Source organism: Xenopus tropicalis, chromosome 1 (assembly GCF_000004195.4).
Source record: "Xenopus tropicalis strain Nigerian chromosome 1, UCB_Xtro_10.0, whole genome shotgun sequence".
In the NCBI taxonomy this organism is placed as follows: Eukaryota; Metazoa; Chordata; class Amphibia; order Anura; family Pipidae; genus Xenopus; species Xenopus tropicalis.
Window position 1 is genome coordinate 26,338,324 of NC_030677.2, and position 13,178 is coordinate 26,351,501.

Genomic DNA, 13,178 nt, shown 5'->3' on the forward strand with positions numbered 1-13,178 from the left:
GTCACAGTAAATAGTCTGCGCAGTGCGGGAGCGCTACACGTGGGTATAGCTGGCGGTACGGTGGGAGAGAGGCGCCTTAGGCTATAGTGGGACTGCTGCGCCGAGCCCGGGAAGTGGGAGGTAAGGGGTGCCCGATGCAGCGGGTTTCTGAACTGCAACTCGCACAAACTGTAAGATCTATAGAGAGAGACACTATGGGTGTGCTGCTGTTAGACTAGCACTGTGTGTGTGTGTGTATGGGGGGCTGGGTATGGCTGTGTCAGCTAACCCCATGGCATCAGGGGGATAACGATCCTGTTTCAGCTTCGTTTAAATCCTAACGGGATGGATCAGTTATCTCAGTACCCTGTGCCCCCAGCAAAGCCCCCACACTAGCTCTTCTGGCAAAACTGTGCTGTTAAAGGGCATCTAAATGCAAAATATAAACTGGCCTTACTGACAGTGCTCATCCGAGCTATAGTACATAAACTGGCTTCTGACTCTCTCAAGAGACTGCAGGGAGAGCACAGCTGGGGTTGCTGGCACTTTTTGGATCCAAAAAGCTTGGGAATCAGTGTAAAGCTGCCATTATCTCAGTAACCAGTTTAAACTGGAAAAGTGCTCACAGGACTTTAACTTCATTTTTGGGGTTAAATCTCTTTAAGGCTGTTATTACACCTGGCAGTCTCCCCAAGTAGCCAGTGATCACCGACTCAGGGTATCAGACTGCACTAGTGCTCTCCATTAATGTAAAGCTGCCAATACAAGTAGAGAGATTTCCATATAACTGGTGAACAGCCAAAGGATTTTTCAGTAGCTAGAACACCGGAGAGTTAAAATGAACAGAAAGGTAGGGCAGCGGATTGGCCGTGTGTAAAGGTGCCACTTGGGAAGCAGTATTGCTAGTGCCACACAGGGATGATTCTTGGCCTGTGGAGAAAAAATGAAGCAGCGTGTGGAAGCGGATCTACTTCTCTCAGCCTGACGGATAAATGCTAAATGAGAGAAGTGGACAAACCGCTCCCTGTGTCCAAGTCCTTAGGGTGAAGACACACAGAGCTACTTAGTAGCAGCTACTTCTCACGGCTACACCAGAAAATACTCTGCCATAGACAATACTGAGAATTGCCTCTTGTAAAACGTAGAGACAATTATCAGCATTGTCTATTTTAGTAGCTGCTACTAGTAGCTCCATGTGTCTTCACCCTTAGGGCTCTGGCACACGGGGAGATTAGTCGCCCGCGACAAATCTCCCTGTTCGCGGGCGACTAATCTCCCCGAATTGCCATTGTAAGTCGCCGGTGGGATGGCACACGCTGCGCAGGCGATTTCAGCAAATCGCCGAAGTTGCCTTGCGAGGCATTTTCGGCAATTTGCAGAAATTGTGCCGCCGCGTGTGCCATCCCACCGGCGACTTACATTTTCGCCGGTGGGATGGCAACTGATGGTAACTCGGGGAGATTAGTCGCCTGCGAACAGGGAGATTTGTCGCGGGCAACTAATCTCCCCGTGTGCCAGAGCCCTTAGAAACATCACCTTTGCCACTACCTTATCAGATTAAGCACACTTGATCAGAGATTATCGTCTGCCTGAACTAAACTGATTAAAGCAACAGTAACACCAAAAAATGAAAGTGTATAAAAGTAACTAAAATATAATGTGCTGCTGCCCTGCACTGGTAAAAGTTGTGTGTTTGCTTCAGAAAGTCTACTATAATTTATATAATTAAGCTGCTGTGTAGCCATGGAGGCAGCCATTCAAAGGAGAAAAGGCACAGGCACATAGCAGATAACAGATAAAACACTATTGTATTCTACAGAGCTTATCTGTTATCTGCTATGTAACCTGTGCCTTTTCTCCTTTTGTTCCAGCTTGAATGGCTGCCCCCAGGGCTACACAGCAGCTTACCGTATATACTCGAGTACAAGCCGAGTTTTTTAGCACTAAAAATGTGCTTAAAAAGTGAACCTCGGCTTATACTCGCATATATACGGTATCTGAATTAAATGCATAGCTGCACGCGCCCTAACTTGCGTGCTGACGCGTGGCATCGTTGCCGAGCGGGGGCTTCTCCTTACAGGTATGAGCATTAGGGCACCGATCTGTAGCGCCGCTTTGTGCCATTTCATTATTTTATTGGGGTATTTGCTGAGCTCTCAGGGCACCGATCTGTAGCGCCGCTTTGTGCAAGTTGAAGCTGCTCCAAACTAATGGCGCCTCCAGCCCAACAGCGCAGAGCAAGGGAACGATGTGCGGGCTGAATGCACAATTACAGTTTACATTCTTTTCTGCAGGTAATTCCATTCTTTGCTACAAGGCTCGGCTTATATTGCTTCCAATGAATTATTTTGACATTGGGAATGTCACATCCCTCAGACATAAGGCAGATATTATAGGAGGGGTGCAGGCACTTTCACATAAGGATTTCCTTGTATGCCCCCCATATTGCCAACAAAGGGGCCATAAAGTGGGGTGCAATCCAATGCAAACACCATGGTTCCCACTTTCAATGGAGCCCCACAGAACAGTAGCTGCACGCAGAGGCAGTTGTGCCCTACATACCCATCCATAGGCGAAATGGAACAATATATATAATTGCCCCTTATTGGGGGCAGAACAATCCTATTGGGTTTATTTCATGGTTAAATGATTCCCTATCTTGCTCCCTTCCCATTGTTCTGCTGATTGGCTGCTGGGGGTGAGGGGGGGATATCACTCCAACTTGCAGCGCAGCAGTAAAGTGTGCCCGAGTCTGAGCTTTCAGAAGGAGCCAGCGCTACACATTAGAACTGCTTTCAGGTAACCTATTGTTTCTCCTACTCCCATGTAACTGGGGGAGTCCCAAGCTGGACTTGGATTTCTTACTATTGAGTGCTATTCTGATACCTACTGGGAGCTGCTATCTTGCTCCCTTCTCATTGTTCTGCTGATCGGTTGCTGGGAGGGGGGTGATATCACTTCAACTTGCAGTAGCGGCTGCATTTCCCACCCTATAGGCTTATACTCGAGTCAATAAGTTTTTCCAGTTTTCTTAGGTAAAATTAGGTACCTCGGCTTATATTCGGATCGGCTTATACTCGAGTATATACGGTATTATAAAAATTATAGTAGTGTTACTGTAGCAAACACACCAGTTTTACCAGTGCAGGGCAACAGTGCATTATATTTTTATTACTTTAAAGCTCTTTCATTTTTTGGTGTTACTGTTTCTTTAAAATTGTTAAACCTTGCCTCATTGACCCAGCAATATGCACCGTACTAGGATGTCTATCAATTGTTCCTTGGGTCCACATGTTCCAAAACTCATACAAAGCCTCATATCTGACAATTTTTTTTTTTTACTACTATTGTAATGTTTAATTTTTCTGCAGAACAGGATCATACGTAGATTGGGAACTTGCATCCATGCATTGAAAATAATGGCACCCAGAAATGTAGAATATGTGACACTGGCACTCTGTAACTTGAATGTCAGGTCAATTGTGCAATCGTTGGTCAGTTGGCATTAGTTAGTTGCGTATGGATTAATTGCTAGCTATGGGTCTGCCAGGACATTAACTAGAATGTTTTCTCAGCTTACTAACGGCCCACAAGGCTTATGACTTTCTTAACTGGACTAGTAGTGAGCAGGTATTCTGTATGGTGGTCACCCTGTGGCAATTTCCCATTGCAGACTGGTGCTGTGCTCACATGATGCAGATGTGAAACTGACTAACTGCCTGAAAAGAGACTACGGTACATACTGACTGGCGCTGCCCAGCAATTTTATACATGACCCAAAGCATAATGAGCAAACCCATAGACTGTAGAACTTAGAACGTATTATATTTAATAATTGAAAGTATGTTTAGCACATGCCCTGGAATTCATTGATTCCATGTTTATAGGGGGGAGGGGGGTTATGCTGCCTCTTTAATAAGGTTATTGGGACTGTGTGATACAGAGATTGAGAATCCATCTTGGATTAAGTACGTTTTTCCCCCTTTAGGTTTTCTCTTGGAATCGAAGCCTTGCTCTTGTGTAGGTCACCATGGTATTCTTTACTTGCAATGCCTGTGGGGAATCTTTAAAGAAAGGACAAGTTGAAAAACACAGAGGAAAGTGTCGAAATTGTGGCTGTCTCTCTTGTATAGACTGTGGAAAAGATTTCTGGTATGTGTTATGTTTCAGTTGGTAGGCTAATCCCAGCATCAAGCAAGTACATCCCCAAAAAATAAAAATGTCATGTAACGTAAAGGGGTGGTTAACCTTTAAGTTAACTTTAGTATGTTATAGAATGCCTATTCCTTGCAATTTTGCAATTGATCTTCATTATTTATTTTTTATAGTTTTTGAATATTTCCCTTCCTCTTCTGCATCTTTTTCTAGCTTTCAAATGGGGGTCACTGACCCCGGCAGCTAAAAACCTACTGCTCTCTGGGGCTACAATTTTATTATTAATGTTCCTTTTCATTCCTTATATTTCGATTTAGGCTCTCTCCTATTTATATTCAAACCACTGCCCGGTTGCTAAGATAAGACCCTAGCAACCAGCTGCTGAAATTCAAAACTGGAAATAACTAAAAGACGACAAATAATAATTTGTATTTGTAGAATATCATTGTCTACATCATGTAGACCATATTGTGTACCTTGAATTTGTAGCAGTATTTTTATTTAAGCTTCTTTTACCCCAGATTTGAAGTACTAATTTCCATTAGTTCTTTTGGCAATGGTTTATCACTCGGTGTTTATCTTGATTTATATTTCTTTTTAAACAGGGGAGATGACTACCAAAACCACCTAAAATGTATCAGTGAAGACCAAAAATATGGAGGCAAAGCTTTTGAAGCAAAGGCAAACAAAGGGGATGTGAAACAACAACAGTGGCTAGAGGTGCCCATCAACAAGTGGACCTTACTTTCATACATTTATGTCCTAAATCATAATGACATTAAATTATCTTTTCTTTTTTATTTTAAACAGAGAATACAGGAAATTATGAAGAAACCAAACATCAGCCCAAACATTCGAAACATTTTAAACCAAATGAGTTCATATGAAAACATTCCAAGAAAAAAAGCTAAATTCCAGGTATAGTGCTGTTTTTGGAGGGGGGGTAGTTATAAGGTAATTTCTTTCCACTGGCTTTTTTAAAGGGGAACCAAATTATCCCCATTCTTAAAAATAACTCCATTACATTGCCCCAAACCACATTATTGAGAAGTGGAATACTTTTCTGTGTGCCTCAGACCTGGACTGGCAGTCTGTTTATTTTGCCCAATTCCAGAGGGTTTGCTATAACATGCTAAGGATATTTACTTTTTTGGGTCTGTGGTGGGCTGTTTGTACCATAGTCTACCTGAAATGCCAGGGCCTTACTCGAATTTTAGTGTGCGGTTTGTTTATATGGAAAAATGCAGAGCCACCTTGACTTGCATCACATCTATTCCACAGCTTGGATTGATGTGGTCGGAGAATGCGCACTGAATGTGGACCCATAGTTCATGAACTTAGCTCTTGAAAAATTAGCCATGTTGAATAATAATTGAAAAGAGACACCTCTGACTGTAACCTGATTACTTGCAATTTAGTCTTTCTTGCCCTTTAAAATAATTATGCCCTGTGCGTACTTAACAGCCAAAAGTGCATAGAGGATGCAGCCATATCTTTGTATTATGGGCTCACTTGGTACAGTTGCCGATGCCATTGTGCTTGTATGTATAACAGTGTATTAACCAAAAAAAAAAAAGCAAAAAGACTTATGAAAAAAATAAATGGCATAAAATGTGAATTATGCATACACTGAAAAGACCAATTCTCTTAATTATTAAATTGTACTTATAGAACTGGATGAAGAACAGCTTGAAAATTTATAACCAGACACTGCATGACCAGGTGTGGGAGATTTTTGCTGAGGCTACGCGTTCTGTAAGTATTGATTAGCAACCAGCAGTAAATATCTTTAACTCCACCCTATGTTTTACCGACAGAATAGATTCTGCTGAGCTGTATTTCTAATGTGACTGGTGCAATTTTGTTATTGCATTTAAAGGCACCAGTTAATAATCAGGAGAAACACCAGAAGTCTGAAAATTCTGTAGCTGAAGACAAATCTGAACAAACTCCAGAAGCAGTGGAGGAGCATGGGAAAAAGAAAAGCAAAAGAGAACTCAAAGAAGAGAGAAAGAAGAAGAACAAGAAAGAAAAAAAGGACCTTGTAGATGAGCAGGTGGAAACTGTAGGGAAGAAAAAAACCAAGAAACGTAAAATGGAGGAGGATGAGATGCTGGCTGAGACTGCGGTGTCAGTGGAAAGGAAGAAGAAAAAGAAGAAACATCATGATGAGGATGAAAATGACAGCGAAGGTCAGGCTGAAACCAGTGTAATCACAGAAGAAGAGGAAGGCCAGTGTGGTTTAGAAGGTACCTATTCCCATGGAAATCTCTGTTGGTTTGTCTCTCGGCATCTCTTTTCTCCCAAATACATTGCTCCCTCTTTATTGCTCAATCTTGCTTATCCACAAGAAATGTCTCTGGATTAATTGGCATTACATTTATGTTCAGTCAGCTTGATGCCAGATTTAGCAAACCATTGTAGTTTTGATAAGTCACATCTAGATTTTTTTATTGTTTTAATAGCAGGTTCTTCAGCAGAAGGCTGACATCATAACCCTCTTTAGGATTAGCGGTTAAAAACGTTCATTTATTTTTAACCAAACATACACCGCTTGTGGCATGCACAAACATTCCTTTTCTGCATACAGTATTACCCTGATTTTTCATTTTAATTTTCCAGAGGACACCATAAATTCTAGGAAATGTAAAATTTGGGTTCTACTGTATTTCCAACTATAGTGTGTGTGTTCTATATACATAAATACATATATATACATACTCATTACATGATTGTTTTCATTTATAGAAGAAAATGGCGAAGATGAATCTGCTGATGTGTATGGTGAAAGCAACAGAACAGCACGAGGTATTGCTTCCTGTATAGCTGTGCCGAGTAAAATATCTTCCCATAGCACTTCAAGTAAAAGGGCATTGGCAGAGATGGAGGGCCTTAAGGTGGCCATACATGTGATGGTTCAGGGCTGAATTGTCCAATATGGAGGTAGAAACAATAGTAATTCTACCTCCTTCTGCCGATTCAGCCCTGAACATAGATTTTGCTCAGGCACTTTCAGTGGTGCCCGATTAAAATCTTTTAACCCGGCTGATCGACGAACGACCATGCAGTGGGCAAACTGCAAAAAAAATGGGCGATTGCTGATTTGGGGCATTGTAAATAACACCTATAGCAACTTTTATATACTAAAAATAGCTTTCATATTAAGGATATTTTTTTTTTTTAAGTATCATCTGGAGAGTGTAGTTCTGATAATATATGGAGAAATCTTGGGCAAGCAGGGAGTCATATGACAGTTTAGAGACTACAACGTTACACAGTTATTTACAACAATTGTGAATCTATGATTGGTGTTCACTCTCACAGGTAAATTTAACTGGAGAGGAACTATCAAAGCCCTGCTGAAGGAAGCTCCTGACAACGAACTGCCAATCAAGAGACTGAGAAAGAAGGTAAGAAGCACCTTTACATATATACAATACATGAATAATATTAATAGTAAACGTGAAAGTAACTGCAAAGCTGGCCATACGCTTGTTTATTGAGGTTAAGCTGCACAGGGGGTTTGCCAGACTGGGCCCATTCATTTATTTGGCCTACAGGCAGCAGTCAGATCATGGTAGGGGGCACAGTCTGGGGAGGAACGTATTCATGGCATATTGGGATCTTCACTCCAGCCCAATACATGTCTGTCTGATCCAGATACCAGGTATCTGTTGGGTGACTATTGTTTGGCCACATACGTATTCCACTAAGCTACCAAAGTGGTCTGAAGTTACGTTTTCCAACACTACTCTCTCTAAACTATGTACACTGTTTATTTTCCTTGCAAAACTATGGTAGAGCCTCGGGCTATATACAGTGCATACACTGTCTGTAAACCTAACGTATTCTTGTTTGTTCCTTTCAGGTTCTTGCTCAGTACCATACCGTATCTTCTGAATACCACAAATCTGAAAAAGACCTCCTGGTAGCATTCAACAAGAAAATTCATAATAATCCTAAATTTCGAGTTTTAAAAGAGAGAGTTAAACTCCTAAAATAAGCTAAAAACGTTTAAAAACTGTTTTAAAATTCAAGTTCCCACATGTTTTAGAGTTGTGAAGCCTGCGAGTATTAGCTCTGTTTATTCCTTGGGAAGTGAAATGTGTCAGGGATGACTTTATTCCTCACTTGCACTGTACATAGTTTTTATTATTTGCTATTACAAACTTTAAAAACACTTTTTGCTATGCCTCTCCCATCGATATAAGACTGTCTGAAAGGCTGACAAAAGTGCCATTTATATTTGCAGCAGAATGGGGTATTAATGAATTTTAGTTTTATTTAATCTTTTGTCCATCCTATAAACCACTCTACACATACTGCTTTCATTTCTTATCTGATTTCATAGCCTGAATAAATGTTTAAATCACCAGGGGCAACGAAATGTTATGCACCTCCCCAGTGATTGTAATCATTTACCTGATACCCTGGTCCGGTGCGCCTTTTAGCAGAAATCTGCCCCAGCCTGGGGTACTTATCAGTGAGCTCCATGGAACACTCCTCCTCTTCTTTCTTCAGTGCCCCAAGCAGATCCATGCGCAGTAGAGTGAAAAAAACTGCTTTTTTATTAAATTTCAGCCTCTCACTCTCCTACCCCTATGGTGCTTGCTGAGAACCCCGGCCCTGTGCAGTTTTCTGCTAATAGGAGCATCGACCTGGGGGATTAGGTACGCGATTACAATCATTGGACAGACTGTGCAAAATAAAAAAAAGTTTGCGATATAGTTAGTTAGGCAAAAATGTCTATAAAGGCTGGAGTGGGCAGATGTCTAACATAATAGCCAGAACTCTGCTTCCTGCCTTCAGCTCTCTAAGCTGTTAGTTAGTCAGTGACCTTAGGGGGGGGGGGGGGGGCACATGGGACATAACTGTTCAGTAGTTTGTGAACATGCAGGTCAGATTCAATTGCAAACTAACTGAGCAGTTATGTCCCATATGCCCCCCTCAAGTCACTGATTGGTTACTGACTGCTAACAGTTTAGAGAGCTGTAAAGGAGAAAGCAGTGTTCTGGCTATTATGTTAGACATCTACCCACTCCAGCCTTTATAGATTACATTTTTGCCTAACTAACTGTGTTAAAAACAGTTATCTATTTTACCCAGTTTCATTTTGAAACTGAACTGTTCCTTTAACATTTGGCATCCTCCAGTGATTAGCCCTTACTGTCTCCTGCAGACATTCTTGTCTGGACAGTTTGCTTCTGGAGCATGTTCACAGACAAACACTAGTTCAGAACCCATGAAGTCAAGGAATGGAACAGTGGGTCATATCGGCAAACTCCGCTATGTATGTGGGAAGGGAAAGGAGTTTGTCTGAAGGGCAGTGTCATACAGGATGATGCTGAGCATTTTTTAAAATGGACAAAATGCACAATCTACTCTCCATTTCACTGAGTTGTTGCTCAAAAGTGCAGCAGTAAGGGGTCCATGTGACCTGTGTCTGAGTGCGCTGTATGGGGGGCGATTCTGAGATTTTCTCCAGCACAGCACGACCTGTCTGATAATATAATCTAAAGGCACTAGTTTCCCGCATCTTGGTTCCATTTAGAATCTTTCCATAAGTTTAGACAGTCATACAGCCTTTTGCAGTCTTTTTGTTCATTTTAATTCCATGAGTTTGTTATGAGCCTGTGTGCTGCTATAAATGTACTGTTTCCCAGCTTTCTACCAAACCCATTTAACCCTCCTAATGTGCTGCTCCAATATCTCGGCAGAAATTGCACCCGGTGTAAATGAGGGTTTGTAGCAAGAGCAGCGCAGCCACTTTACAGCATCTGAGTTGCTAATATACTGTTATGCAATAATAATTTAAGAGAAAATCGTTTTTGTACATAATTGTGCAAATGTTCAAGTGTAAGAAATGACTGTTAAAAATGCAGATGTTAAAAATATATTTTTCCATATAAAAATATATAGGAAATAAAAGTTTCTGACTGGCAACAGGGAACTGTGTACTTAGCCTTTTTCCTTCTCTGTATGTTCCATACTAAGGAGATGGTATCCAATCTAGGTCCAGACTGGCGATCTGTGGATTCTGCCAGATGGTATAGGGTACGTTCTAGATGCCATAGACATTTATTGGGCTGGTGAGGGATGTTTGGGCCTCAGTCCAGGCCTAACCCAACTTGACAGCTGGTACAATTGTGTCTGTGTTCAGGTGGAGAGATAATCAAGTATCGGGGTCGGACTGGACCAATGGGACACCGGGAAAAAACCCGGTGGGCACCGGCCCTAGTGGGCCCAGACCCCGACCCTTGCCGGCTCTCTCCTGGCCGACCCCTGACACATTAAACTTATGTGCGCTCAGGGGAGAACGTCTGGTGGGGGACCCTGCGGGGGCGGTAAGGGAGGCTTAGTGATGGCCCCTGCAGGGGAGAAAGGGAGGCTCGGCTGGGGGTTAGGGGGTGCGGGGAAAGCAGCTGGTGGGGGCGGCAGCCCCGGTGGGTCCTGCACCCCCCAGTCTGACCCTGTCAAGAATTGTAGGGCTCCTTGGGTTTATTCTGGAATCCCCAGTTTGATCACTGATAAATCAGCCCCTATGTGTGAAAAATGGCAGCCCTACCAAATGTGCAGTAGCAGCTTCACTACCCAACTGATAAGCCATGGGCCTGACTATCCTAACCTCAGGTTGGCTTTCATGTAGATGTGTTGGGATCATTTTATATTCTAAACTCTTGCTGAGGTCTCTGCCCTAGATGTTTGCTAGTGGTTTAATGTAGTAGTTACTACTCATTCTGTTGCCTCACTGTGCCTGAACAATATAGCTACTCACTACTGTAGATTAGTGACTGCATCCTTCTCCTGTACCTATAAGGGAAGGTGGAGTCAGTGGTCCATGGCATTGCACAGGTTAAAAACTGGGCCCGAACCAATCTGTCAAAGTGCTGACATCTTAAGCCATTTAAGTAGCAATAACGTTATGATGATAAAATAGAAATATAAACCTTAATATCTTCTAAAGAATTCTTATCTTGTTTTTATATTACAGTAAGCTTTAAATGAATTTTTATATGACAGGCACTTAAGAAAGGATTACAGGAGAGGCTATATAGTTACATGGTTTAACAAAAAATAATCCAAAAATAATCATCTGGAGTAATGCAATCTCCATATGAGATACCAGTGAAATGATAAAGGTTACAGGATCCAAATATGAGTTGAAGTCAGGAAAGAGTGACAACAGATAACGTTGCTTATCCCAGACAATACGGACTGCAGATATTTATAACAGTATGTGGGATTTATTTCTTTAATATAGGGAAACAAATACATTATACTGTTAGGGCTTTATGTTCACATAACTACATCTTAAGTTGTATAGCAATTAATTAGCCGGCACAGAAATCTCTTTGTGTTTATACATGAGAGCAAGATCATCTATATTCGGAGTAACCACGATAATTACTGATGTTCGAAAATGTCCCGAAAATTTGTTTTTTGGACGTACAAAAATACAAATTTTTCGTATCCGAATGATCTTAAACAGCACGAAAAAATTTCTGACTCTGAAACTTCAATGTGTGATTTTGGAAGCCTCCTATAGGGCTCAATGGCACTCTGCAGCTCCAACCCGGCCCAAGGAAAGTCTCCCATAGGGCTCAATGGCACTCTGCAGCTCCAACCTGGCCCAAGGAAAGTCTCCCATAGGGCTCAATGGCACTCTGCAGCTCCAACCCGGCCCAAGGAAAGTCTCCCATAGGGCTCAATGGCACTCTGCAGCTCCAACCCGGCCCAAGGAAAGTCTCCCATAGGGCTCAATGGCACTCTGCAGCTCCAACCCGGCCCAAGGAAAGTCTCCCATAGGGCTCAATGGCACTCTGCAGCTCCAACCCGGCCCAAGGAAAGTCTCCCATAGGGCTCAATGGCACTCTGCAGCTCCAACCTGGCCCAAGGAAAGTCTCCCATAGGGTTCAGTGGCACTCTGCAGCTCCAACCCGGCCCAAGGAAGTCTCCCATAGGGCTCAATGGCACTCTGCAGCTCCAACCTGGCCCAAGGAAAGTCTCCCATAGGGCTCAATGGCACTCTGCAGCTCCAACCTGGCCCAAGGAAAGTCTCCCATAGGGCTCAATGGCACTCTGCAGCTCCAACCCGGCCCAAGGAAAGTCTCCCATAGGGCTCAATGGCACCCTGCAGCTCCAACCCGGCCCAAGGAAAGTCTCCCATAGGGCTCAATGGCACTCTGCAGCTCCAACCTGGCCCAAGGAAAGTCTCCCATAGGGCTCAATGGCACCCTGCAGCTCCAACCCGGCCCAAGGAAAGTCTCCCATAGGGCTCAATGGCACTCTGCAGCTCCAACCCGGCCCAAGGAAAGTCTCCCATAGGGCTCAGTGGCACTCTGCAGCTCCAACCCGGCCCAAGGAAAGTCTCCCATAGGGCTCAGTGGCACTCTGCAGCTCCAACCTGGCCCAAGGAAAGTCTCCCATAGGGCTCAATGGCACTCTGCAGCTCCAACCCGGCCCAAGGAAAGTCTCCCATAGGGCTCAATGGCACTATGCAGCTCCAACCCGGCCCAAGGAAAGTCTCCCATAAGGCTCAATGGCACTCTGCAGCTCCAACCTGGCCCAAGGAAAGTCTCCCATAGGGCTCAATGGCACTCTGCAGCTCCAACCCGGCCCAAGGAAAGTCTCCCATAGGGCTCAATGGCACTCTGCAGCTCCAACCCGGCCCAAGGAAAGTCTCCCATAAGGCTCAATGGCACTCTGCAGCTCCAACCCGGCCATGTGAGGTACTGTACAACATATGGAGGAGCTTTTTTTATTTTGGGCTTGATTTTTATGAATGGATTTAGTGCAGCTATAATTTTATTTTCTATTTCCCCTAGATTTGCCCCTAAAAAAATCGCTATGCAAACTATTCTGAAAGTCAGTCATTCAAGGGTTTGCCTAGGGATACACTACAGCCATCATTTTTTAATTCCAGATGCATCATATATAAAGCCATATTTTCATGTTAACATATGATAATAAAATTCCACAATTTAAAAGGGGTTGTTCACCTTTAAACTAACTTTTAGAATCTTGTAGAGAGTGTTCAAATGTGG

The 13,178-nt window shown here is 43.0% G+C and overlaps 1 protein-coding gene across 1 annotated transcript; it reads left to right on the forward strand.

Moving 5' to 3' along the window:
• Window positions 1-19: 19 nt before the first annotated feature.
• On the forward strand, window positions 20-8,828 carry lyar (Ly1 antibody reactive). The gene is made up of 9 exons (XM_002939044.5): window positions 20-120; window positions 3,968-4,131; window positions 4,740-4,854; window positions 4,945-5,052; window positions 5,806-5,889; window positions 6,014-6,383; window positions 6,883-6,942; window positions 7,459-7,544; window positions 8,003-8,828. The coding sequence occupies exons 2-9, from the start codon at window positions 4,010-4,012 to the stop codon at window positions 8,135-8,137; spliced, it is 1,080 nt and encodes a 359-aa protein (XP_002939090.2). The 5' UTR covers window positions 20-120; window positions 3,968-4,009; the 3' UTR covers window positions 8,138-8,828.
• Window positions 8,829-13,178: the final 4,350 nt, after the last annotated feature.

Coding starts and splice junctions, on each gene's coding strand:
- lyar (XM_002939044.5), top strand. CDS start 4,010: ATGGTATTCTTTACTTGCAATGCCTGTGGGGAATCTTTAAAGAAAGGA. Junction 5,053..5,805: donor GAAAAAAAGCTAAATTCCAG/GTATAGTGCTGT, acceptor TTGTACTTATAG/AACTGGATGAAGAACAGCTT. Junction 6,943..7,458: donor AAGCAACAGAACAGCACGAG/GTATTGCTTCCT, acceptor TCACTCTCACAG/GTAAATTTAACTGGAGAGGA.